The sequence below is a fragment of the Trypanosoma equiperdum genome (assembly GCF_001457755.1).
Source record: "Trypanosoma equiperdum strain OVI genome assembly, contig: ctg_1711, whole genome shotgun sequence".
In the NCBI taxonomy this organism is placed as follows: Eukaryota; Euglenozoa; class Kinetoplastea; order Trypanosomatida; family Trypanosomatidae; genus Trypanosoma; species Trypanosoma equiperdum.
Genome location: NW_027123740.1, coordinates 38,743 through 64,366, shown reverse-complemented (window position 1 = coordinate 64,366; position 25,624 = coordinate 38,743). Strand labels below are relative to the sequence as shown.

Sequence of the window (25,624 nt, the reverse complement as noted above, 5' to 3'; positions counted from 1 at the left end):
TTTTTTTTTTTAAATCGGAGGGAAAGGAGAGGGAAAGGGTCATGCGAGTGGTCACAGGGAATATTTGCGTCTGACACCCTTTTTCGTCAGATGTTGGCGGCAACGTAGCCTTTGTACGTGTGAGATGGGAAGTGGAGTAAAGGGGGGAGGGAAAATAGAAGTGTAACACAAGTGAAAGTAAATGAGTTTCTTCTGTAATGGTGTTGTTCTTTTTTTCTTTTTCCTCTCCATACATTTTTTTCCCCGAGTTCGAGTTTTATTACTACAAAGAGGATAGCGGTTCTGTTTGATTTTATTGACGATAAACTATGAGTGACTGTACACTGTCTTACAGGTGGGAGGAAAGGGGTTATGTTGTATATTGAGTGTGCTTGCAACTATTTTATTTTCGCAGTTGCATGCTTTCTCGTGCCGTCGTCAACACTTTTCTGTATGAATTTTTTAATTATTATTTATTAAATGTCGTGTCTTGCTACTTCTCAATCACACTTCCCTTACATACAGGATTGTTTGATGCATTTGGCATCATTTTCCTTTTTAATCAGCAGTGAAAAACGGTTTAGTGTGGCTTGTGAGAAGGTAGTGGGTCGTTGAAAAGAACCTTCGGATCTTACTTGAGGTGACTTCCCCTCTTCAAAGCAGTTGCTTCCTCAACGGTTTATAAATTGCAACTCTCTATTTATTTTTGTTATTTGCATTGTAGATGTCCAAGGAGGAGGCGGCTTTTTTTAGCTTTGATACCATCACCGGTCCAAAACCACCGCAGAGAGCCCGGGCGGGTCTTTTCCACCTGCCACATGGTCCATTGCGTACTCCCATTTTTATGCCCGTCGCTACTCAAGCTACTCTGAAAGGTGTAACGGTGGAGCAGTTGGAATCCCTCGATGTGGAAATTATTCTTGGAAACACGTACCATTTGGGTCTAAGACCAGGGGAAGATATACTTAATGAGATAACACGGCGTAAGAATGCAAATTCCTCTACGGATTCCCGAAACACCTCAAAGCGAGTTCGGGATAACATGGATGGGATTCATTTTCTTCAGGGTTGGAAGCGAAATATTCTTACCGACAGCGGGGGGTTTCAGATGGTGAGTCTCCTTCGACTGGCTAACATTACGGAGGAAGGTGTGCGATTTCAGTCCACACATGGTGGTGGCGGTGGGAAGATAGTGGTCGACGATAACGAGGCGAAGACCTCCGTTGCCTCTGCTGAGGTGCCAGATGATGGTGAATATAGTTTGTTACTTAAGCCTGAAGATAGTATTCGCATTCAAAACGCTATCGGTGGTGACATTATGATGCAACTCGACGATGTTGTGCACGTGCTCACAACTGGACCGCGCGTGGAGGAGGCTATGAGGCGCACGATACGATGGTTAGATCGCAGTCTGGCGGCAAATGCAAATCCAGAAAAACAGGGAATATTTGGCATCGTGCAAGGTGGGCTGGACTCAGGGTTGAGAAGTATTTGCATGGAGGAGATGGTCAAACGTAAAGCGTGCAAAGGTTATGCTATTGGTGGTTTGAGTGGTGGTGAAGCAAAGGAGCAGTTTTGGGCAATTGTTGCTCAGTGCTGTAAAACTTTGCCTAATGACAAACCACGGTACTGTATGGGTGTAGGATATCCAGAGGATATTATAGTTTGTATAGCGTTGGGCGTCGATATGTTTGATTGTGTTTATGCGTGCCGCACTGCAAGGTTTGGGTCGGCACTAACATCTCGAGGAAAAATCCAAGTGTCCAAAAAAGTTTATGCAAACGATATGGGACCACTAGACCCTGAGTGCAACTGTATGACATGCAAAACCTTTACTCGCGCTTACTTGCACATTGTTGCAGCGAAGGAATCTATTGGGGCTACACTCCTATCGTACCATAACTTGGCGTACCTCATCAATCTAACACGCGGTGCACGGGAGGCGATTCTTAGTGGTACATTTGTCGAATACGTACAGAAGTTTTTTTTAGGATATTACCCGGCACGGGATTACCCAAAGTGGATTGTTGATGCACTTGCTTCTGTCAGTGTTGAGCTCCCCCGCTGATTATTAGGGGAAAGGTAACGCATCAGGGCTGAATAAGGAATAAGGTTTCAATAACACGAATCGGTGTCTTTTTTAGTGTTCTTTTGGTATTCTCTTTGTTTTTTTTTCATGCAAACAATGGGAAACATCTAGCCCTACGGATGAGGTTGTTGAATCAAAATCCTTTCTTTTAAAAAAAAATTACCCTCGTTGTTAAAACACCTTGGGACAAGTTTGGTGAAAATGAATCAAACACGAAGTGATGCTATTAGTAATTAAGAAAGGCTTTTAATTTTCCCTCCTTCTCTTTGTTTTAATTCAATCTTTTTAAAAGGGTTGGTGTACACAACCTGCTTCTCTTTTTTTTTCTCTCCCTTAAAATTAAGGTCTCTTTGTTACGTCACTCTTACTTATTGCACTATTTTTTTTCCCTTTCCCCCCATCAATTTTGTTTGTCTAATTTTATTTTATTTTTTAATTTATCTTTACTCCCCAGAAAATACAGCGAGAACCCATCTGTAGGGTCGGTAAAACTGCGTCCTCTTGTTGATAACAGTTGCCGCAACCCACACAAACACACAGGTGTAACCAGCAATAATTTTTCACGGTAGAGAGAACACTTAAGTAAGACACATCAACAGGAGGAGGCACTGTAAATTTGAATTTTAAAAAGGGGGAGGGAAAAAAAAACTAACGGAAAAAAATACCAAAAAAAAAAGAAAGGACATGTCGGAGACAATACCCGTTTCAGTACAATGCTGTGAGGGCCGATTCGAACTTTCAGTGGACTCAAACCACACGCTACGTGACGTTTTGCGTCAGTTTAAACGGGAAGTCGCTGCTCTCGATCCAATAAATTTGGAGGAGTATGTTGTGAACCATGAAGGTAAATTATTGCTGGACGACAGCGTTACTCTGCAAACAGTTGGAGTGAAAAAAGACAGCGTGTTTGTGCTTGTCAGGAAGGCGTGCTGCCCAGCGGCCAGTCCAGAAAAGGATGAGGACGATATGTAATCGGTTCACGCAATATATCTTTGTAAATGTATGTTGATGTGCCATATTTACATGTATATTTGTATGTTCATATCCATATTCATGTTTGTATTCACACCGTTGTGTGTGTACGTCTATGGTTTGAAGGTTGTTGTTTTTTTTTGTAATAAAATGTTACTTTTTACTTTCCGTTATTGCAGCAAAGAATATTTTCACATTTGTTCTTTTTTGCCTTCTATTCTCCTTTTTTTCGTTTTTTTGTTGAACTTCATTGTCTTCTTTTTTTTTTCTGCAGCTCCTTTGTCGACATGTGACCGGTCGTTCTTTCTCTCGTTTTTATGCCATCTCCATTTAACGCTGTTTAGGAGATGATATTAGAGAAATTTGTAAGAATGGTTCTAACGAGATAATGCAGGAACAAGAACGGTGAGGAGGTCATATGTGGGTGCGTGTGTGTGTGTGTGTGTGTGTGTGTGAGGAGGTATAATTAAAAAAAAGTAATAATAATACAATAAGCGGCAAGTTGTGTGTTTTTCACGGTTGTTGGGTTTTATGTGAATGCGACGCAAATAGTGGAACGGTGATGTCCCACAACCGCAATGATTTAGCCATTATTTTTGACCGCATACTGCGCACAAATGCACCCAAAGAAATGCGTATGTGCACTGGTATTTGTGTGAGCTGCAAAGAAGGGAGGTGATGAATATGCTGATTTTTTTATTTCCGGTATGTGTTTGTCACGGAATGTTTAATATTTTCTTTTGTATTTTTTCCCTTTTATTTCGTCTCTCCAACTGTGACAGTGCGATGATTGCTCTCTTTTTTTTTTGTTTCGCAGAGAGCCTTTCTAAAGTTTTTTTGGCTCGTTTCTACTGTCTTGCTTCCCTTTCGATTTATTGCTTCAACCCGATTGATATACTACGCTACCGCTCCTTCTGCTTTCCTATCTTTTAAAAAATTTTCAATCTATCAATTTTTAATGTTTACACATATATGTGTATATTAAACAATATACATTTTACACATTAAGTAATATCCGACACCATCTTTTTTTTTTGTTTCCCCCTCTCCCGTCGGGACTTCCAATAGCTCCCGGTTGTTGGCGGAACCGGTAAAGCATAAAAAAGGAAAAAAAGGGATATCCAAAAGCAAGAAGAGGTGGCAGAAACTGAAACGAGAGGTAGAAGGAAAGGCGACAGCGACAGCGAAAGCGGAGGGAAGTGAAGTGTTTGAGATTTACTGAACAAGGAGTAGAGTAGGAACAACAACCATGCCCGTAAAGCAACCGCCAAGGGTAACGAGGGAACGAAAAGCCGCCTCAGAAACTGCGGCACTTGAACTTCCAGCGACAAATGAAAACACGCGAAAGGCGGCTATGTCACCTTCTGGCTCATCAGAACAGGCTGTTTTTGAGGTTCATCCAAGAGAAATTGTCTTTGCGGATTTTGTCATGCACGAAAGCTATGAAGTTGCCCTTAGCTTGAAGAACATATCTAGGGAAGCGCAGTTTGTCCGTGTGCGACAATCGCATGACCGCTTTGTCACCCTTGTTTCACCGCTCCCGCATGCCAAATCAACAAAAGTTGCACCAGGACTAACCGTTGTGTACAAGGTAGTTTTCAGGTCAGAGGATGAGCGTGACTACAGCAGTGACATTATAGTGACAACTAGCCAGGAGGAGTTCACCATCCCTCTCCGTGCCATAGCGAATCGTGGGCGGCTGGATTTACCAGAATCGTTTGCCGTCTCGCCATCTCCGGTGAAGTGTAGTGGTTCGACTACATTGTTCCTTCGAAACAAGGGGAAATTGGACTGTCAATGGCGCGCTGTGTGTCAGGCACCATTTGCAATCTCTCCTTCTTCCGGCGTCGTTCCCTCGGAAGGGGGCGTTCTTCCCGTCAGTATTGTATTTACTCCACCAAAATTGCAGACCTATAGCGGTTCTATAGTTTTTCTTCTTGGCCCGGAGGAAAACGCCGTGCAGGAGCTGCCAGTTTCGGGTAGTGCAATGGAATTGTCTATCATACAGGATAAAAGCGAGGCGCTGTTCCCCGATACGTTTGTGACACTGGAGAGTCAAGTGATGATATCGGTTAGGAATGAAAGCGACCGCACGATACACTTTACGTGGAAAGCTGAACAGACTGATCATCAAGAAAAATGTGCAACTGAAAATGCTATTGCAGAACAATCCGGGGCCCTTACTTACGCTGTGCTGTCTAATGCGGAGCATGAATCCACTCGACAACGGCTAGCTAGGGAATATATTGACCACATAACCAAGGGAGGCCGCGTTTTTGATGATGACGTCTTCACAATTGAGCCTGTTAGTGGTGTGATATACGGGAAAGGAAGTAGAGAGTTTATTGTGACCTTCAACCCGCAACTGGCTGTAAGCTACCTCTCAACTGCGTACCTCGATATTGAGGGTAAGAATCAGCGCCTTCCACTGCAAATGAAAGGGAAGGGTCTAGCCCCTCTATGTGAGTTAGAGTTTACTACTCTCGACATTGGTGATATTGTCGTTGGTGCTGTGCATGAATACAGAGTGGAAATCATTAACAAGGGTTGTGTTGAGGCCCGCTACAAGGTGATGCCACAGGATACGCTAATGGGAAGAAAATTCTCCTTTTCTCCCCCCGAGGGGGTCCTTCCACCTGGTACAACGGAAACGTTTGTCATTCGTCTAGAATCTGATCTTTTGGGTATCATTTTGGAGACTTTTAACATACACATTCACGGTGCGCTTGATGGTTTAAAACTCTTCTTTCGTGGACGCGTTACGAGTCCTTCCTTGCAGTTTAATCGGAAAGAGTTGAACTTCGGTAATGTCTCGTATACCACTCACCATTCTTGCTCGTTACAGGTGATGAACACTGGAAGCTTTGATATTCGGTACAAGTTGCGCATCCCCGAGTCGAGCCCCTTGTGCAACTGCATTACCGTCACCCCATGTGAAGGACTAATACCTGAGGGAGGTGTACATGATATTTGCGTGGATCTTGTCTCGAATGCACTGGGGTCACGGGAAACCAAACTCCTCGTTGATGTAGAGGACGTTGGTGATGCTGTACACACACTTCCCATCAAGTTCTTTTGTCTTGTACCCACGCTACAACCTTCTCAAGACCAACTTCACTATGGGCATTGTTTCGTGGGGCACAACTACACCATGAACTTAGAAGTTGTTAACAAGACCGCGTTGGTGGGGAAGTTTAGCGTATTTCTGCAGGAGTTGCTCGACACACAAGCAGACACAGCCATCGTTTCGATCGGCTCACCGGATAATACTGACGGCGTAGAGGTGATTGAGGCCCGCAGCCGTTGCCTTGTTCCCATCACGTTGACACCGTTAGCAGTGGGTGAACTTCGCATGACACTCTATGTGCGTGTCCTTGGTTCGGAAGAGCAGTTAATGCCCGTTTTGGTAACTGCTTCTGCATGTGGTCCAACAGTGGTAGCGGTACCGAGGCATCTTTCTTTCGGGGGTTTACAACTTCTGGACGAAAAGGAGCTTCAGCTTACTCTCACGAATATGAGCAGCATTACTGCTTACTTCACAACTGAGTTTCTTCTGGGTGCTGCAAAGACAGAAGAGCCGGTGTTCTTTTTGGAACCGACAGAAGGCGAAATAGAACCGGAGGGCACTTTCATCATTAAAGTGAGAGCGCGCTTGGACGAAGCGCGGACTTTCGAAGAGAAGATTAGGGTAGCGGTTCGCCACTCAGAGAAAACCTCTCAAGTTATTGACGTTGTCGCCAACGGGAAAGGTTATGCCCTGGTGCCTCAAGACGATGCGGATGAATTCGATTTCGGTGACATTTTCACCGAAACGACTGTTGAAAAGAAGCTGATCATCTTAAATAAGGGGCGTCGTGATATTGAAGTTATATGGAGCGGTCTCAGTCGAAACCGGGCCGGAAGAGGTGGTATGCCCAATGTCTTCTCTGTAAATCCCGAAATGGCCCTCATACCCGCACGTAAATCATATGAGTTTGTTGTCCAAGGGTATGCAACAACTAAGGGTGTATTTTCGGACTGCTTTACTTTAAAGGACAAGAACAGGTACAAGGTTGTTCTCTCCAAAAGCGTCCAGGGAAACTTCATCACTCCTTCAATAGCATACAGTACGAAGAAGGTTGTGTTTGATTACATCTACGGTACAGAAGGTGACACCGGTTGTGCTGTAACGACAAAGACGTTTACGATGAAGAATACGTGCACTCGTACATTACATGTGTCACTCCGTTGCTTAACCCCGGCGAACGGAAGTAGCTCACCCTTTACACTCGAGAATCCAACAACCTTCGCTCTCTCCAGCGGTGAAACCCGCATTGTCGGTGTGACCTGTGATGCTCTCTACCGCCGAGACAACATCGCGCACTCGGCAAAGGGGCGTGTGCTGGTTACTTTTAGCAACCACACCACCACTGAGTATGTGTACCTTACGGTGAATATTGCTTTACCGAACGTTTCCATTGTGCCTGATACACGTCAGTTAAACTTTGGTTCGGTGCTAGCCGACACAGAGAAGCGGTTGCAGATAACTCTCACGAATCTATCGGAAATTGTTTCGGCGAACTTCCACTGGGGCATTGAGACACTTGGGCATCCGGCAGCGACATCCAACGCCAAAGTACCACTGGCAGAAGAAGAAGAACGCGAAGAGCAGCAAGAGCAGCAGTTGATACGGAAGCACTTCGACATTATACCGTTCCGTGGTTCCATACCCCCTGGGGGGAAGACTGTTGTTGAAGCAGTTTTTTACGGTGCACGTGGGCGACACGAGGCGAACGCAAAGTGTAGTCTTGAAGGTGGCCCGAGTTACAGTGTGAATCTGATTGGTTGGAGCGACGTTGCTGTGCGGTTCGATCGCACAAGCCTGGATTTTGGTATTATGCACTACAAAGATAGAGCAACTAGAACCATTTGTATATCTAGTCCCTTACGTGTCGCTGTACCTTTCTCCGTAGACCTCACCAGATTGAAGCAACCAGAGTCGCTGACTGTAAGGCCGTTGAGAGGAACAGTCACTACCAAAGTGTACCTCACCGTTACGTTCGGTCCCATGATCCCAGAAGAGGTAATAGAAACTTTTACAGTGCAAGTTGGTCATTTGCACCCGCAAGTCATTAAAGTTCGTGGCCTGGGACAAGTGTCAACGATGTCGGTGGTACCAGGTGAGAAGAATGTAAAACTGAGGCGTGTTGAGGATCCAATTTTTCAGGAATTTTTCAATGAGCTCAGTAAGCGAGAATGGGTGCCTCACCACACTAAAATGGGTTCCTCAAACCCCATACCACATGTGGACCCTTCTGTGCTCGAAGCAGAGAGGTTGACCCTCTGTCAAACGATACTTCCCACCAGAGAACTGGTGCCATCGGTATGTTCGGCATCTCCACCTCCACAAACAACTACCTCGGAGGGTCAGCAGGAGGAAATACCACCTCTTCTCGCGCGGTATATTCTTGACTTTGGGCACGTTACGCGACAAGATGTTCGGACAGCCAAACTTCTGTTGGTAAACACGTCGACGTGTAGTACCTCGATATCTCTGGAGAAGAATTCGCAGCAGCCTCCCGTTGTAACAGTGGAACCGCTAAAAATTCCTACTATGGCTCCGATTTCGCACACGGAGTTCGTCGTTACGCTTCATGCCAGTGAAATTGAAAAGGGTTCTACCGGTGCTGATCGACGGGAAATTACGTTAAACCTTGCGAAGGGACCACGTGTTATTATTGAAGTACATTATTACTTGGCAACGCCCATGCTGACACCCGAATCGCATGTTGTGGATTTCGGTGATCTCCGACCAGGTCACATTCATGTAAAAAATGTTCATTTTTACAACAATGAAGCTGCGCCATGTAGTTGGACGTTCAAATTGATCGAAACAAAGAAGAAAGGAGAAGCGCAGGATCCCCGGAGAAGCCCATCAATTGAAACAGTTTACAAGAAGCAATTTAAAATTGGAAAGGAGCGGGGGATATTGCCGCCATATTCTTGTATGGCTGTTCAAATGAGTTTTCATTCGTGGTATGTTGGTCCTGCAAAGGCCAGGTTGCGCCTCCGTTTTGCATCCAACCCAAACGATGAGTATATGACAATTATTGGTAACGTTAGAGATGTTAAGGTGAATATTTCGCCCACTCCCGTTAATTTCTTGCCACTTCTTCCGTGTGAAGCTGTGTACCATACATTAACCATAACAAACAATGAGGAGCATCCCATTGAAGTTGTTTGTATGAACTATGATCAGAAGGTCCGCATTGAACGGAGAGCGTTACAACGTTTCTTACAGGGAGTTACACCAACTCAAGAAGAGAAAGGACTTTACCTTCCACTCCGGGAGGCGGGTGATGCCTTACCAGAGGGTTTGCTAGACGCAACGTTCGAAAATTTAAATGCCGAAGAGACTGCTCTTGAGTTCGTTGGTGTAGATGAGTCACTCGAAAGGGCATTAGAGCGGCGGCGTGGAAGTTACAGCTCAAGAGCGGGGCAAATAGGCCGACAACCATCCAGGAGACAATCTATGGACAAACCGGATGCGATCGCTTTACGCTCAAAAAGCTTAAGTTGCAAAAATTCATTTTCGGTTGTTAATCCTAAGGTTATCGTTGTTGTTGGACCTCCATGCTCTGGAAAAACCACCCAAACGCAGAAGTTGAAGGAAAGTTCCGGAGTTGTGGAGTTAGATTTGGATGCCATGATATTGTCTGAGGCGGAGTTTGACACGGCCGAAGGTGAATTAATTCGTGGTTTACTTTCTGACTACGACAAGCTTCATGCTGCTCCTCCAGTGATGCCTACGGGACGGCATAGTGACAAATTGAATCCGTTGTTGCCACTGGCTAACTCGAAAGTTGTGATTCTTCTTCATACACTCGTTGTTCGGCAACTGAAGAAGGTTGATAACGTGACCGCCGTAGTTATTGATGATTTGAAATCCATAATCACGGAAAATCGGGAGGCGGTGCTCTTCGCCATCAGTAAGGCTGCCCAGGTGACCGGTATGACACTGAAAATAATATCCCTTGGTGTGAGTGAGGTGACGGCTGACCTTCGGCGCAACCTTGACATACAGCGGAAATGCAATGAAACAGCAGAGGCTGCTAAAATTCCACTCTTGACGGAAGAGGAGTACGAGGAGCTTAGTGAAGGGGAACGCGACACGTATAACCACCAGCTACTGTACTACAACAAATGTAAACGAGACCTTGCGGATGTCACTAAGGAAGTGACACGATTGGCAGAAGAAAAAGAAAACAATGAACAGCATACGGTGCAGAAAGTGATCGACGCCGAAATGGCAGCGAAAGAGGAAATGGAAGAAAGAATGCGGGCATCAACGAAGGGGAAAAGATATGTGCCGGAACAGCGGCCGGCACCGGTATGGCACAAACTTAGTGACCTGGAGAGATACAAGGAACTTTACATTCATCTCCGCGAGAGAAAAGATTTGGATCACATCATTGTTGACGGGGAAAATTGCAAAGACCTTACCGAGCATGTAATTTCAAATGAAAATAGCAACGGTGCACTCGATGCATTTTTACGGGGGTCTGTAACGGAAAATGCCAATGATAAAAACCGGTTGATAAATATATGGAATTTTGGAGCGAATGGCGTGTGGGAGTTTGTGTCAGAGGAGTATCTCAATACGACTCACGAAGCATATGAGGGCTTACGTATATTTTCTCGTACACCTCGCGATCTTTCAACCAAAAAAAACCCTAAGGGTGCAGTACCGGTGGTTGCGTCACCATTGGTGGAAGCCAGTAGGTGGTTGATTGCACCAATGTCATCAACAGACGTTACTCTTGTCTTCTGCAGTAGCAGACTTGGCCAGTTCTCAACTCCACTAACCTTCGGAATAACGGGAACAAGTCAGCAAATCGTTGTTCCAGTTGCTACCAGCACACTGTATCCAGATATTTGCCGTGACGAGAAAAGGATATTTAGAACTGTTAAGACGCGAGCTGTGGCGGGTCGCCAGGTAAGTGGTGTTTTTCTCTTGTCCAAGCGCTCGTACGAGTTTGGGCCTTTAATTGTCCACGGGAATGATGGTAGTGCTTGTGGGAACAGTAAAGTGTCCTCATCGCTCCGCAATGAGTCTCCCTCCATGGGGAAGAGTACTTCCTCTTTCCGGGGATGGGTGGCACAAGATACCTTGACGCTTACAAATGATGGTATTGTTCCCGCCGAAGTAAACATGTCGTTTGGCAAGGAAAAGGACCTCACCTTTGCTGTCGCACCAAACAAGGTTACTATCCCCGTTGGGGAGACTGTAACGGTGATGCTCCGCGCTAACCCGGAATCAATTGGAGAAATAACAGCAAAGCTTGTTGTGACTGTTCGTGACAACCCGGCTCCTTGGTTTGTGAATGTGTCTTGCATTGGGACGCGGCCATCTGTGACACTAGATGGCAAAAGGGATTTGGTAGTGCAGTACGGCCGTTCGTTGGTTACTAGACCTGTGGAAAAAACGTTCACTATTTCTAATGTAAGTTTTGTGCCTGTGCACTGGCGGATCACTGGAATGGACAAATTGCCCAATGAATTTGAACTGAGCGCTACGAGCGGTGTACTCGAGGTCAGTGGAGCTCAAAAACTTGCCCTCGCCTTCAAACCAATAAAGCCCGGAATGCATTCTTTATCGCTCAAAGTTGAGGTGATGGACTCCGAGGAGGCGCTGTACGAGTCTCTTCCTCTAACAATTAAGGCTGAAGCCCACGATGCAGTGGTGGAATGGACGCGGCATGTCAACTTTAAGATGATACATGTTGGTGAAACGAAAAAGGAGCTGATCCGCATACTAAACAAAAGCCCGTACGATATTGGGTATATGTTACGTATGCCTAAGGCACTTCAAAATGTGATTACTCTTTCTCCCGTTTCTGGTACTGTCCGAGGCTTGATTGGGTACAGAGATGCTGCGATAGCCTCAGTGGAAGTTTCCATTCGTTTTGACAGGGAAGGTGAAATTCCCCCCACACTTGGCGTCATTGAGGCATCTTTTTACGATCCCCAGTCAAACGAGCTACTTTACCCAGTTCAAAACATTACCGTAACAGGAGAGGCGTGGTACAACCAATTTTCCGTCAGGCCGTCCTTTATCGATTTTGGTCCATGTGTCGCACATCAAAAGAAGGTGTCCACATTTGAGTTGCGTAACACAGGCAGGTTTCCACTGAATTTCAAACTCTTCAACTACAAGAAGGCTATGTCAGTGTCCACTCCAGAGGAAGAGGAATTTGTCCCCCGAAGAGGCCGAAAAACGGCTAAGGGTGATGTCGGCTTTCAACTGGGGTCATTTAACATATCACCAAATGTGGGTGTAGTTGGTGTGGGGGACTCTTGTACATTCAATGTCACGAGTGTTCTGAGTAACCTACAGGACCAGCGAGAGGTACTGGGAATACATGTGGATCACTGCGACCCTGAAATTGAAAAAACTGGAACAGCATTTCACATTGTTGCATCACCTACAACACCCGGTATTGTGGGTAACCTTTCTTCGTCGTTGGATGTGGAAACTGTGTTTGAGGAACAGCAAATTGTTACAAGTTTGTCATGTTTCAACGGCCCTGTACGTGCTTTTGCCAAGGAAGAGTGTCTATTCTCATTTGGGCAGTCGCTATTGGGAAGCAGAGTTGAAGAGCGGTTCCGCATTGCAAACCTTTGCACTCTCACATGCACAGTCAAGGTCCGACTCCTTCCCAAGAATATGTACGAATGGAAAGAGAAGGATAGAAAAGACCGAAAGGACAAAAGTGCGCACGGCACTGCAGAAGGTTTTCTACTTCTCATAGATGGTGAGCTGCGTGAAGAGGGCACGATAGAGCTCTCCTCCTTCGAAAGTCGCTTTGTTACTGTATGTTTTGCACCGCAGACCTTGCAATCGTTTACCGCGCGCTTTGAAGCTATCGCCGTAGATGGAACGAACCCTGCCACCAACTCGCTTCGCTTCGACCTTGCGGGTGAGGGAATCCTTCCCACAGTGCAGTATATTTTTCCACCGCCACTGCAAATTACGGCTCCCATAATCGTGAACACAGTATCTGGAACTGGGGGGAAAGGGAAAGGGAAGGAGTCGAGAAAGGCAGCCGTGGCAAAACCAACTGCGCATGAGGTTGCACCTCCTCCACCCGCCGATACTATACAAATGCCATTAACATTTGTGGGGTCGTCTGTAACAAGGTGCTTCCGTGTCCGTAATAACTCAGACATTCCCGTACATATTCGCCTCACAGCACCGGATGACGTCCCGCTAGGCATGACTGTAACAAAACTTAAGGAGCAACTTCTCGTCCCCCCGACTGGAGAGGAAGCATTCAGTGTGACTCTGGCCCCTCATAAAGTTGATAAATGGAAGACACGCCTTCGTGTGTCGGTAACGGAAAACCCGTTCGATGACCGCGAACTGTGGGTGGTTGGGGAAAGTTTCCATCGACCAATATCGTTCCATAACACGGACCCTCTGATGGAGGAACGTCTAACCTTGGGTTACTGGTATCTGTCACAAGTAAAAGAGCACACATTCACCGTCGCCAACAACACACCATTCGCTGTGCGTTTTGAATGGAACCAATCTTCACGTGCGCTTTCCTTTTCCCCACGTGTGGGTCACTTACCGTCGGGTGCTTCCAGAGACATAACCGTGCGCTTATATAGTGAAGCAGTTTCGAAGGATAATGTGCTCTGCGTTATGCAGGTTACATCTATTGAATGTGTGGACGGGGACGACTGGGACGACAGGCAGACGAAGGAGAGGTGGCTCAGCACCGTTGTGTCTGAAACTGATGATGTATCTGCCATTTCTGATGGCGAAGGTCGTCCAACATTTCGAAAAGTTGTTGGAGCCGTGGCAGAGCCTGCGTACCGAGCCACTGAAAACTTTAGTTGCAACAAGAATCTGGTTGTTAGTTACGCATGTGAGCCGACAACTTATGAACTCACACTGCCGTCGAATGAGAATGTAGAGCTCTCCGAGGGGATAACGTTTCCCACAACAAAGATATTTCAGAAGCGGTTCATCACAATGCGCATCGAGAACACTGGACCGAACGTCCTACCGTTCTCCATTGAGGTGAAAAAGAATGAAGATGAGGAACGAACTTCACTCGATCTCTCTGGAGTTTTCATTGCTGAGCCTTCTTCTGGTGCTGTGGAGCCTCACACAACTTGCGATGTACGAGTCACCTTTGCACCGAAGTGTGTTGATGTAGCAGACAGGGTGCTTGTTGTCAACCTGAAGCACAGCGCAAAACCCCAGCACATTATACCACTCCAAGGATCCGCTGAATGCCCACTGGTGCACTTCAACATTCCTCAATGTGATTACTTTTCCACACGCGTTGATGGTGAAGCCGGGAGCGTCATTCTTCCAAACACGATTCCTGTTGTATTTAACGTTTGCGGATTGAACACTAAATCTGTTGTCACTTTCAAAGTAATTAACCCGACAGCAACGATTCAGCGGTACGAGTGGATCAGTAACGAGATGTCGCGACATTTGGCTCCTTTCCGCTGCTTAACACCTGCTGGCTCTATTTCTGCGGGGAAGCAGTGTGAGATGGCGTTCGAGTATACCTCTACTTCACTGGCGACGCGCGAATCGCTGTGGAATTTTTTCATCTCTGGTCAAACATCTGTACCCTTCATGCTGGTGGGGAAAGCGCATGAGCCGAATTTGTTTTTGAATGTCAATAAGGTTTTCTTTGGTGGCACCCCCGTTGGAAGCAAAAACGAGCGCGTTGTTATATTGGAGAACAAGGAAGACTCACCATTCTCTTTTTCGTTTGATAATGCGTCGATGAATTCGGAGAAGGACTTTGTTGGGATGAAACCGACGCGCGGTGTAGTTCAGGCAAAGTCTTCCGTACAAATCACTATTTGGTTCTGCCCCAAGGAAGAAATCGCTGTCAACATGAAGTTGGTATGTCGGGTGAAGCGGGCGAGCAACCCCCTAACCATCAACGTGAAGGGTGAAGGCCTGCGGACCCATTCATCCATGTGTATTGAGGACGTGGAAGGGGCTGAACACAAGGAACCCATCGTGGTTACGCCGTATCACCCATTCCAGTACAATTTGGGCCGTACGCAGGTGAATACAATAGTGAAGAAGAAACTTGTTATATCCAATGAAGGAAGTTGCCCCTTTGATTTTGTAATGACGACGCCCGAACACAGGTTTCTTACTTTCAGTGGAACATTTGGCACTCTGCAACCGAAACAGCGAGCAGAGGTTACACTCGTGTACTTCCCTACATCGTCCGAAGCGTTGCGCAACCTAACTTTGGCATGCCGAATTTCTAAACGTGTTGTGTACACTATTCGATTGTCAGCCGCGAGCTACACACCGAAGGTCATGCTTGGATTCTCAAGGTACGATTTTGGTCTATGCTTCGTTTCCGAATACATGTGTGGTCAAACCCCACCGTCAGTGTTGTTGAACCTCACAAACGGGGAAACTGACGAATCCGTAACGGTTGACTATATTCTTCCCGAGGGTCAGTATTTTGACATGGACACCGCTTCTACCGTGCTAGCGCCCGGCGAAACGAAGCGAGCGAAAATAACGTTTAACCCCGCTGAAGTAGGAGAATTCGGTTGTGATTTGAAGTTGCTCGTGAACGGTCATTATCCATTATTCGTGCCCATTAGGGGTGAGGGTGTCGTGCCACGCATTGAAGTATCAAGTCGGTTTCTGCGGTTGGGAGTTGCACGCATAGGTGAACGTCGTACCGCTGAACTCCGTCTAGAGTGTAGAAGCCGGACTTTGACGACAGTTTCGCTTGCCAACTGTATCGATGTTGAATTGGCGGCAAGGGGTATTTCGCTTTTCCCTAGTGAAGAATTTGTGATGCGACCCGACGAAGCGCGCACTATAACTGCAGTGTTTAAACCCCAAAGTCGTATGGCAGAGTTCCAACGGGAAATAAGCATGGTGGTGTGCGGGAAGGAAATGCCATTTGCCCTCATTACGGCTTCCTGCGAGGATGCTGAGGTACATTTGGATGTTCAAAATGTACTCTTCAACAATGTTGTAGTCGGTGCCGTTTCAACTCAGCGGGTTGTCATCATGAACAGTGGTGATATCTCCCAACGTTTTTCGTGGGATGCCGCTATGAAGACAAACAGAGACCTGAAAATCATCCCCGCCGCAGGCGTTATTCGTGCGCATGCGGAGCAGGCATGCGAGCTTACGTACAATCCGACCCAAGTGGGAAGCTCAATTCATCAAACGTTTCTTTTAGAGTTCGATAACGCTCCACCGATCCCTCTGAATTTAGAGGCACATTGCGTCGATATACCTAAACCTGACACTGTTTTGGAATTCACCTGCAAAATAAGGAGCTCCGTGACGAAAACCCTGACAATTGAAAACCCAACCAACACGGTGTGGACGCTTCGACCAACTATAAACAACAAGTTCTGGTCAACTGTGAAGTCATTGACGGTAAATCCGAAGAGCCGGGCGTTGCTCTCCGTCACTTACTCACCGTTTTTGTATACGAAGGAAAAAGACATCGGAAATCTCTTCATTCCCCTACCGTCAGGCGAAGGTCGCAGCGTACAGTTGGAAGGCATCCCTCAGAGCGCTTTCGAAGGAGGTTCTGCCAATGAAAAGGTGGTTGAAGCCAATACTGTGCACACTGAAATATTTGAACTGCAGAATGATACACCGAATACCCTTCGCTTCCGTTCATCTGCCAACTGGCTGACTGAGCCTGATAAGGGCACAGTAACTGTAAAGATGCCAATGACGATTGATGTTCCGGCAAAACAGAAGAGGGAAGTAAGCATTGATATAATATCGACGAGTGAAGGGATTTTACAGGGCGCCATTGTCTTCCTTTGTCAGAGTAGGGAAGAATATTCTCGGGCACTGGACCTGTCATTTAAGGTGGTACCAAAGGTTATGTCAGCAAAAGCGGAACTTATTGCACCAGTGCGGACGACAGCAACATACAAACTTCCGATTACGAATCCCTTGAACAAGAATGTAACATTTACTATACGGGTAGAAAATGGCAGTGACGTGATCTCTGTAGATTCTCAAATTACAGTAAAAGAAAAGAGCACGGTTGAGCTTCCTATAAACTTCTTTCCACTGGTTCACAAGGAGTACCCCGTTGCAACAGTGACGGCGGCAAGCAATGAAATTGGGAGTGTTGTATGTAAATTGCATCTTCGATCCATTGCCCCACGGCCGTCGGTAGTTACGCGGGTGTCGTGCCCACTCGGGCAAAATGTGGAGTTTCCACTGAAGTTTACGTCATACAGTAAAACGAACTGTGAGTTTACAATAAGGTTACCCGATGAGTCGAAATTCTCGCCTTTCTCGAGGATAGCAAACTCTAGTAGTATCAAAGTGCAGGGTTGTTCACGGTCAGAGGGGACAGAAGTGACGGTAGACATGTTGTACGAACCCTCAACTGTCGGTGATGATAGACAAACTATTGAAATAGTGTCGCAAACAGCTGGTGTTTACATTTTCCCCATTGTTGGTACATGCCTGCCACCGCGCCGTCAGGGCCCCTTTGCTGTTCGAACAAATCAGACCACACCAATCACATTCAAGAATGTGTTCAACGAGGCCATGACCATTAACGTTTCAACGGATTCTCCTTGCTTTGTCGTTAGCAAAACAACGGAGACAATACCACCCAAGAAAGTTATTTCGATTGGAGTTCAGCATCGATGGGATGAGGAGCGGCGTGATGCGTACGCATCTAAGCTTACAATCAGTGGGGTGCACAAAGGAGAAACAATTAGTTGGATTTACTACCTAAAACTTGCTACAGCCGACCAGCAAACACCTCCTCCATGAGAGGCGGGTTGGGTAATCGAGTGAAGGGAGGGGTTTACCTTTGAGAATTTGGGTGACGCCCCCTTTTTTCTTTTTTCTACATGAATGTAATGAGAAAATGAGAAGGTGTGGGTCCTAAGTCATTGACGGCCTTATTCGGTGTAGTCATGATCAGCACAAAGGAAGTATATATTTATATGTTGGAGGGGGCGGTGGGGTTTGGAACCTTTGGTGTTGGTGGTGTTAGTTTGGAAGTTGCTGTGTTCGTGGATTCATGTAAATAAATTATACTTTCTTTGCTTCATTCTGAAGTATAATTCAGCAGAGAGTGGGAGGCAAAGGAACGAAAACACCATGAAAGAACGCGGCTGAAAGCTGCGTCCTATACAGAATTTGTCGTTGATGTTTGATTGTCGTTACCATTAAATGATGTATAATGTGTAGACAGGTGATTTTTTTTTCAAATAGACAAATACCAACATAACAAGGTAAGCAACATTCGATGTGATGAGATGCTCGTTGCGTTGGAAACGGAGAGGTCTTAGTAGCTAGAGAGAAAGATAGGCAAATGAGAGAAGTATGTTACGGAAATTGATTAGTAAATTCATGAAACATTGATGATTACGATACGGAAGGACGAGGGCCACGTCTTTTTTGTTTCGATTTTCAGGTTTATTTTGTTTGTCGTTTCTTTCTTTCCCATTCACGTGTTTACTCTTCTTTTCCCTCTCGAGAATCTCCTCCTCACTCTTGTTTGTTGGGATGCAACTGACCATAGCATCATCGTTCCCCCCCCCTTTAACTGTTTCTTTACATGGTTAGACTGGGCGTTCACTTTAAGTGAGTGTTTCAAAGATATACAAAGAAGAGTGCTTTGTCGATAACCTCAGCAACCGAGAGAAACAGTAGTTGTGCTGCTGCAAAATGCTTGCTACGTTTTGTAGTTTGTTCTAATTTATTACTTTCCCTTTCTCTATTTATTTTGTCTATATATTTTATACTTACGTTGATTTACATATTCTTGGGGGGGGGGGCACATAGGGTTGTTCGTTTGATCATCTCCTAACATTGTCCATACACACGCAGAAAGAAGACGATCTTCGTCATCTCTAGTGACAAGTGGGTTCCATGTTTGGTGGAGTTTTAGAAAAGATTCGGCTTTTTGAAGCTGACATTGAGCGTCACATCGACAGCATTGTACAGCAACTACTCATTGAGGATATCTCGAACAAACGTCATCAGCTTCTTCGAGATTACTTTATAATACAACAAGCTGAGGCTGTTGAACCCATTGCTGAGAAACTATTGGATATTTATCTTGATCAGGACGATATTGTGTCAGCCCAGGAGGCTCCGGCGGAGGGTGAAGCAGTTTACAGCAATGCGCTGAAGGAGTTTGAGGCTCGCATTGCTGACATCCGGGAGTATCACCGAACCTTTAGAGACGTTCCTACGGTGAAGTGTGAGCTTGATCTACCCGATGTGAATGCACTTGATAACGTTTTTACACTCGCAGAGAGGTATGGCAGTTGCCTTGACCTGGAGGCCCATTATCATCGGTACAGCAACTTTATGCTTTCGACCAGCAAACGGGCACTTGAAACAAATCACACGGTGGGGACTGCATGGCCTGGTCGGGTTGAGTATCTTACCTTTGTGACCAGTGTTATAAACATAATACTCAATGATGTGGACCCTTATCGCAAGGTATATGGCTTCTGGTCTTATAAGGAATTCGTGGAGGAGTTGCTCAAATACCTGGTTCATTTTCACAAACGTGTACTGGTAATGGAAAGTGATGTACTTGAATCAACACTCGCCAAGTGCGATGCGGACGCTGAGGAATTCTGGTCGAAGCTTGTGGAGCATAAGAAATCTGTAGTAACCATTAGTAGCACAGCTGTGGCGCTACCGGGGACATCTGGGAAGTCTGTATCCTCGCTGCATGCCCCTGCACCACTGCGGAGGTATGTGAAGGCATTTGCACTGTGGCCCATAACTTACGTGGAATCCGTTACACCTTCTGAGATTGAGAAGCCACCTTCACTCGAAGAAGTCAAGGCTGTGGTGCACATTGAGGCAAAAATCGTTGTCTTGCTTCAAACTCTTTTGTTCGAACACCTACAAGAGACAGAAAAGGTTCTTCTGCGTGATTACAGTAAAACAGTGGAGGAACTGGAGTGGGAGAGGGATAACATGCAGGCGGAGTTCCTTCGATCTGTAGAGGAGGCAAAAAAGAGATGCGCCACCACTGTTGAAGGAAGTGTTGTACAGGCTGCCCAACATGAGGTTGCTGTTGCCTTCGCCCCCGAGGAGGGTAAAGAGGTTCCCACAGCTAATGGCGTTTTAGCACCCGGGACGAAGGCGGGCGATACCAACGACCAACTACTCGATAGTGACGGGAAACCAGTTGCACGGTGGCTGGTGTGTTTGCAGCAACTGCATAAGAGATTTTACTGCGAGGTATGTGGTGGAACTGTATATATTGGTCCCAAGGTGTTCAAGGACCACTTCGGTGCGGAGAGACATGCGGAAGGGTTGCGACGACTTGGTGTTACTCTTCACTTGAAGAATTATGAAGGTATTTCGTCCATACGTAAGGTAATTGAGATGCGGGATAAAGTGATGGGAAACAGTCGTAGTCTACGAAAGCGCATTCATGCTGATCAGGAAGATGAAGAAATGCAAGATGCCCAGGGAAACGTGATTACCGCGGGTGCTTACAGAAAGTTTCAGATGTCGAGGAAAACAGGTTGATTGGCAACTCGTAAAGAATAGTTATTATACCTGCTGCTGTGCACCTCCCGTTGTGTTTGCGTATGTGCACAATTTCTGTTAGGTTGCGAGATTGTTTCGCATAAGTACTTGGTAAGTTTGTTGTGATTTGGTTGCTGTGTAGCAGGTTAAGCTGCTAGCTTTGTTGTTTGTGTGTGTGCTCGTAATCCCAACTAAAATGGGAGGACCTGTGCAGAATCATAAGTCACTTCACCTCCTTTTACACTTCTTATCATCAACATCATGAATAATGCCACTAACGAGTGCGAGTGTCTGTGGCATCCACTGGCTCTGCACTTTTTTTTTTAAAGCTTATATTATTGTGTGTTCTCTCAATTATTGTCTTTACAGTTGTAGGAGTTTCTCGTTTGCTGAAAAAGGAGAGAAAGTGTTTACTATTTTTATATATACATGATTTTTTTTTCACTTTTGTTCTTTTGCTCTTTTCAATTACTGCCAATTGGACATGGTGTCGGTTCCTTTCCCCATGGTTTTAGAAAGGAAGAGGAGTAGGAACGAAGCTATGACGTCCAGTCGTGCGGCAGGGCGACTACGTTCCGCTACGAAACGAACTGAAAAGATAAAGGAACAAGTCATGAAATCTTCCACGTCTGTGTCACGCAGGACGATACCCCCTTCACAGCGGAAAATGTTAGAACAAACGCAATCGGTTTCACAACTTTCTGAGGCATCGACGGGGAATTTACCTCCGCACAAACTTTCGCAGCGCGAATTGGTTCGTGTTCATGGCTGGGAACCTGTTGTAAAACCTCTGCGGGATACCGATGCGGTGTCTCTTCCTGGCACAGCTACCACAGGTGTTGTGTGGAGGAATGATATCACGAATGCGACACTCATACCGAACGACGTGGGTGGCGGTGTTCGTACGCGTAGAGCGGCGGCAAGACTTGCTGCTGGTGTAGAACCCCCAAACTATTTGGTATACTCTCGTGACCCACACGTTAAGTCTAAGCGTAGGGGACAACATAATGTACACGTTACTGAAGATGTGCCTTCTGCTAGTGCCTCGGGCGCCGTTTTGAGTGGCGTTTCATTAACTTTATCCAAGGCGGTGCGCAGCAGATGGCGTGGGATTAAAAGTGTTGACAATGGGGAGAATAAACAACAGGATGGTAATGAGATCGGTGAGGATAAGCCAAACAGCGTTGGTGACGACGATGCAAAATTCGTAGGTGAGGGAAATGGTGAGAAGAGACAGGATGGACGAGTGAAAAAAAGCGAAGGGCCAGAAGAAATAGAAGAGGAGAATGGAGCAGATTCCATAGATGCTAAGGAGGAAAAAGTTGGAAAAGTAGAAGACATGGGAGAAATGAAAGAAAACGTTGAGGAACAAAATAACAACCCCCACAGTGATGAAGAAATTACTGATCAATCTGAAGATGAAAAAGAGAGTGGGGAGGAGGTGGGGAATGAAACCCCCGCAGAAGATGCAGAAAATCGGGAAGGGGATGGTGACACGCCTCGAGGCCGGCGGCGGAGGGGTTTAGCGAGTTGGTTGTCTCGCCGTCGGAGTCGCTTTGGCTGTGAGCGGAGGAAGCGGAGACGAGCTGAAGCAGTTACCTCCGCTGATGGGCAGCAGCAGCAGCAGCAACAACAACGCATAGGTACCTTGTCTGCATCACAGGCGATGCTACCACCACCGTACAGGCGCAACCGCCGGTTAAAGCGAAAGCTTGATGTAACGGAAGATTCTCCCATATTCGCATCGCATGCTGAGTTGCGGGATAAGGCATCACACATATTTGCGAGGGCTCCCTTTTCCACGGATGAGGATGTGTTGCGTTCGACTATCGACTGGCGGGACAATCCAACGCTGCTGTACGCCAGGTTGCTGTGGGAATTAGCTCCTCGTGAATTTCTTGGTATCGTTACGAAACGGCAAGAGGAAAGAACAGCGTCAAGCGTTCTCCAAGGAGCTAACTCGACTATATCGGTGAAGAAGGAGTAATATCTGTATGAGCCCACTATTGTGAACAAAATCCTTTTCTTCCCCTTCCCTTTCGATGGGTTCCGCATTTCTTGTATCAAACACGCCGTCACCGGCGTCATTGCGCGGGTGTTAGAGCATTTAACGCATTCCTTGTAGTTACTGTTCCCTGGAATATAATCTTTATATTCCTTTGGTAAGGGATGAAGACGACATGATTTGGGTCTGGGAGGCGTGTAACCGTTTCAGAGGTCTCACATTGTCGTTGGATAAAAAATATCAATATATATATATATTTACACTCCGGGAGTACGTGGACGGAATGGCACATGCATCGTTTTATCGTCGGTTTTTTCTTTTCTGGTTTGTATCTCTCTTTTCCCGAATGGAATTGAAAAAAAAAATAGCGGTGACGAGCACATACTAATCTTTCCCTCATTATCGTTGAATTTGTTCCTTTTTTGCCTTCCCTCTCTTTATTTGCTCATCGAAACTTCATTGAATTTGTCTTATTTGTGAACGTATTTTCTCTTCCGTTTTTCCATTTACACTTGTACTCGAAATTAGGTTGAAGAAGGTCCGTTTCTTCATTGGCTGAGGCAAAGGAGGAACAAGAAAAAGGCTTGAAAACCGCAAAGCCCTTGTTGAAGGATCTACTTTACGGAAGGTATTCACCTACAAAAAGCAACGTTATATATATATATATTTTATTATTCACCGATCAAGTTTTTTTTAAAAAAAGAGAGTTATACACGAAAAAGTTAAAAAAACACAAAGGAAAAAAAATAGGAGAAACCCGTGGATTTGGCTACCACTGCGGAAAGGTGGGGCAGCAGTAAGAAGGAAAGGGGGGAACTCTTGACCCCTGCGAGGTGTCTTGAGCCATTAAAATACAAAAGTACTCAAGAACGAGATATACGTGATAACAAGAATCAATTCTTTTGTTCTGTATTATAACTTTGTATCTCGTGTATTAGCCTTTTTTATTTTTGTTTTTGTGTACGCGGCACTGATTTTGGTACTTGTGGCGTGAGATCGGGTCATTATGGTCTCCAACGACCCCCAGTTCGCCACTGTCACCATCCTGATACGCAATGCTGACGAGGTCACGCTTCGCGTTCCTATAAAGGAGGATATCACTGTGAGAAGGCTGGCAAAGGAGGCGATGCAACGTCTGCTCGCTCGTTTACAAGGGAAACAGGAACTCACTCGTGAAACTATTTCCGTTGTGGAGATTTATGTCAACACAGCATCCGGCAAGGCTGAGATTTTCGCTCAGGATTTAGTGTCACAGGTGGTGGCTGTGAAGGAAGAGGTGATACATATGAGGTTGCATGTAAAGGAAAACGATAATTGTGTGACGGCCCCGGATGCAGATTCTTCATTATCAAATGCCGCTGTGGCTACAACCTCAGTGGTTGATTCCAGCGAGGCATCAAGTCGCGTAGATGAGGGCGCATCGCCTAAAACGGCTGAGAATCTACAGTCAACAAGGAAAAAGGAATGCAACAATGAAACAACCGGTGCAGATCGGACCCCGAGGATTTCGTGTCGAAATCTGAACACTACCATAGCAGGGGTTAAGCGCCATGCTTCCTTCGTGGAAGGCGAAAACAAGGATGATAATCGGAAACGAAAGGATCGTACAAAAGTTGGTGAGGCAGCAAGTGAAAAGGGTGGAAGTGATGTTAATGGCTCCGGTCCCCTCAAACTGCATACTACGCCCTCCACTGTAGTGGTTAAAAAAATAGTTGGAAAGGAAAAACACAAGAAGGAAAAGAGGACAGCAGGAAAGGTGAGGAAACCTGCAGCATCCGCGAAGGTTTTGCCAATTGAGGGATGTCGGGAAGCGCTCCGCGGTGGGAGAGAACTTCGTTTGCAGAAGCGATGGCAAGGTCATGGGACTGAGGTGAAAATTGCTGTGAGCGACCGTCTCGGATGGGGTCGGGAGGCGAGCAAATATTTTCCAGAGAATTACACCACTTCACCCGACAAGATTCCACGATTGATTCGCGAAGCAAAACGACGGGAACAGATGAGGTTGAAGGAAGAACGAGGTAGAGCAAATCAACCAGTGGAAGTGCACAATGTAAGTGAGGCTGAAGGACGCAGAAGCGGAACCACCGAGACGCAAGTGGCTGCGAAAACACCGCAAGACCCCTCGACTTCTGCTGCACCTTTCTTGGGTGAGAAAAATTCAGACGCTGGTCGGCAATCTGGTGAAGGTTGTAGCGCGACGTGTCCAATTGTCGTGGAGCGGCAACTTTTCAACGATGGAGATGATCTTTTACACACACCTGTCTCACAGCTCGCGCACAATGAGAATCGTAGCGATGAGGTGAAGACGGAAGGTAAAGAGTTATCAAATCAGAGTGGTGGTACTCCACTCCCTCCGGGATGGGGTAAAAGCGCCATAAAGTACTTTGATGCGAAAACATATTGCGATGATCCCACAAAAGCAAAGTTGAGTCCGGATATTTTAGCCATGCCATTACGAGCGGGACTGCGACGTTCGTGCCTGTGAGGCGTCGGGCGTCAATGTGCAGAAGCATAAATCGGAAGAAATGTGCGTGTCGGCAGAGGCTTTGTCGCTTTAACATTTCTTTTTTGTTTTTCTTTGTCCGTTTTTTGCTATTCATAACTTGTACGACTTTTTATGATGGAGATGTGACTTCCGCAGACACAAAACGTGATTCACTCTGAACACAGAAAGGGAGGTGGGTGACTCAGTAGTACGGTGGAACGGATGTGTAGAGAAGGAAAGGAAAACAAAGAAAAAAGAGAGAGTTTGTGGGGAGGACATGAACAAAGAAAAGAAATATAAATATTATTCAACACAAATTTAGATTCTTCCTATCTCCCTCTCCTTCTCTCTCCTATTTTCTTTTTTTTTATTTATTTTAATCCTTCTCTTTGCATTCACTTGGTATCTTTCTACTTACACCCTACTGGTTCAGCGGCGGATTCTATTGTTTACTGCTTACACTCAAACGCAAAATAAAAAAATAAAAAGGTATATATGAGCAAAACCGGTGACATTTGCGAGAGAGAGCCTATTGTACTAGTC

At 45.9% G+C, this 25,624-nt stretch overlaps 6 protein-coding genes across 6 annotated transcripts; all 6 read left to right on the top strand.

Moving 5' to 3' along the window:
• Positions 1-703: 703 nt before the first annotated feature.
• Positions 704-2,047, top strand: TEOVI_000677300 (queuine tRNA-ribosyltransferase, putative; the record flags this gene model as incomplete). The annotated part of the gene is made up of 1 exon (XM_067222834.1): positions 704-2,047. The coding sequence occupies one exon, from the start codon at positions 704-706 to the stop codon at positions 2,045-2,047; it is 1,344 nt and encodes a 447-aa protein (XP_067078935.1).
• A 705-nt stretch (positions 2,048-2,752) lies between these two features.
• On the top strand, positions 2,753-3,040 carry TEOVI_000677200 (Ubiquitin family, putative; the record flags this gene model as incomplete). Its single annotated transcript, XM_067222833.1, has 1 exon — positions 2,753-3,040. One exon carries the CDS (start codon positions 2,753-2,755, stop codon positions 3,038-3,040), a length of 288 nt encoding a protein of 95 aa, XP_067078934.1.
• A 1,249-nt stretch (positions 3,041-4,289) lies between these two features.
• TEOVI_000677100 (Hydin) lies at positions 4,290-17,855 on the top strand (the record flags this gene model as incomplete). Its single annotated transcript, XM_067222832.1, has 1 exon — positions 4,290-17,855. The coding sequence occupies one exon, from the start codon at positions 4,290-4,292 to the stop codon at positions 17,853-17,855; it is 13,566 nt and encodes a 4,521-aa protein (XP_067078933.1).
• Positions 17,856-18,962: 1,107 nt separating this feature from the next.
• Positions 18,963-20,591, top strand: TEOVI_000677000 (splicing factor 3a, putative; the record flags this gene model as incomplete). The annotated part of the gene is made up of 1 exon (XM_067222831.1): positions 18,963-20,591. The coding sequence occupies one exon, from the start codon at positions 18,963-18,965 to the stop codon at positions 20,589-20,591; it is 1,629 nt and encodes a 542-aa protein (XP_067078932.1).
• A 541-nt stretch (positions 20,592-21,132) lies between these two features.
• Positions 21,133-22,578, top strand: TEOVI_000676900 (uncharacterized protein; the record flags this gene model as incomplete). The annotated part of the gene is made up of 1 exon (XM_067222830.1): positions 21,133-22,578. One exon carries the CDS (start codon positions 21,133-21,135, stop codon positions 22,576-22,578), a length of 1,446 nt encoding a protein of 481 aa, XP_067078931.1.
• Positions 22,579-23,602: 1,024 nt separating this feature from the next.
• On the top strand, positions 23,603-25,081 carry TEOVI_000676800 (uncharacterized protein; the record flags this gene model as incomplete). Its single annotated transcript, XM_067222829.1, has 1 exon — positions 23,603-25,081. The coding sequence occupies one exon, from the start codon at positions 23,603-23,605 to the stop codon at positions 25,079-25,081; it is 1,479 nt and encodes a 492-aa protein (XP_067078930.1).
• Positions 25,082-25,624: the final 543 nt, after the last annotated feature.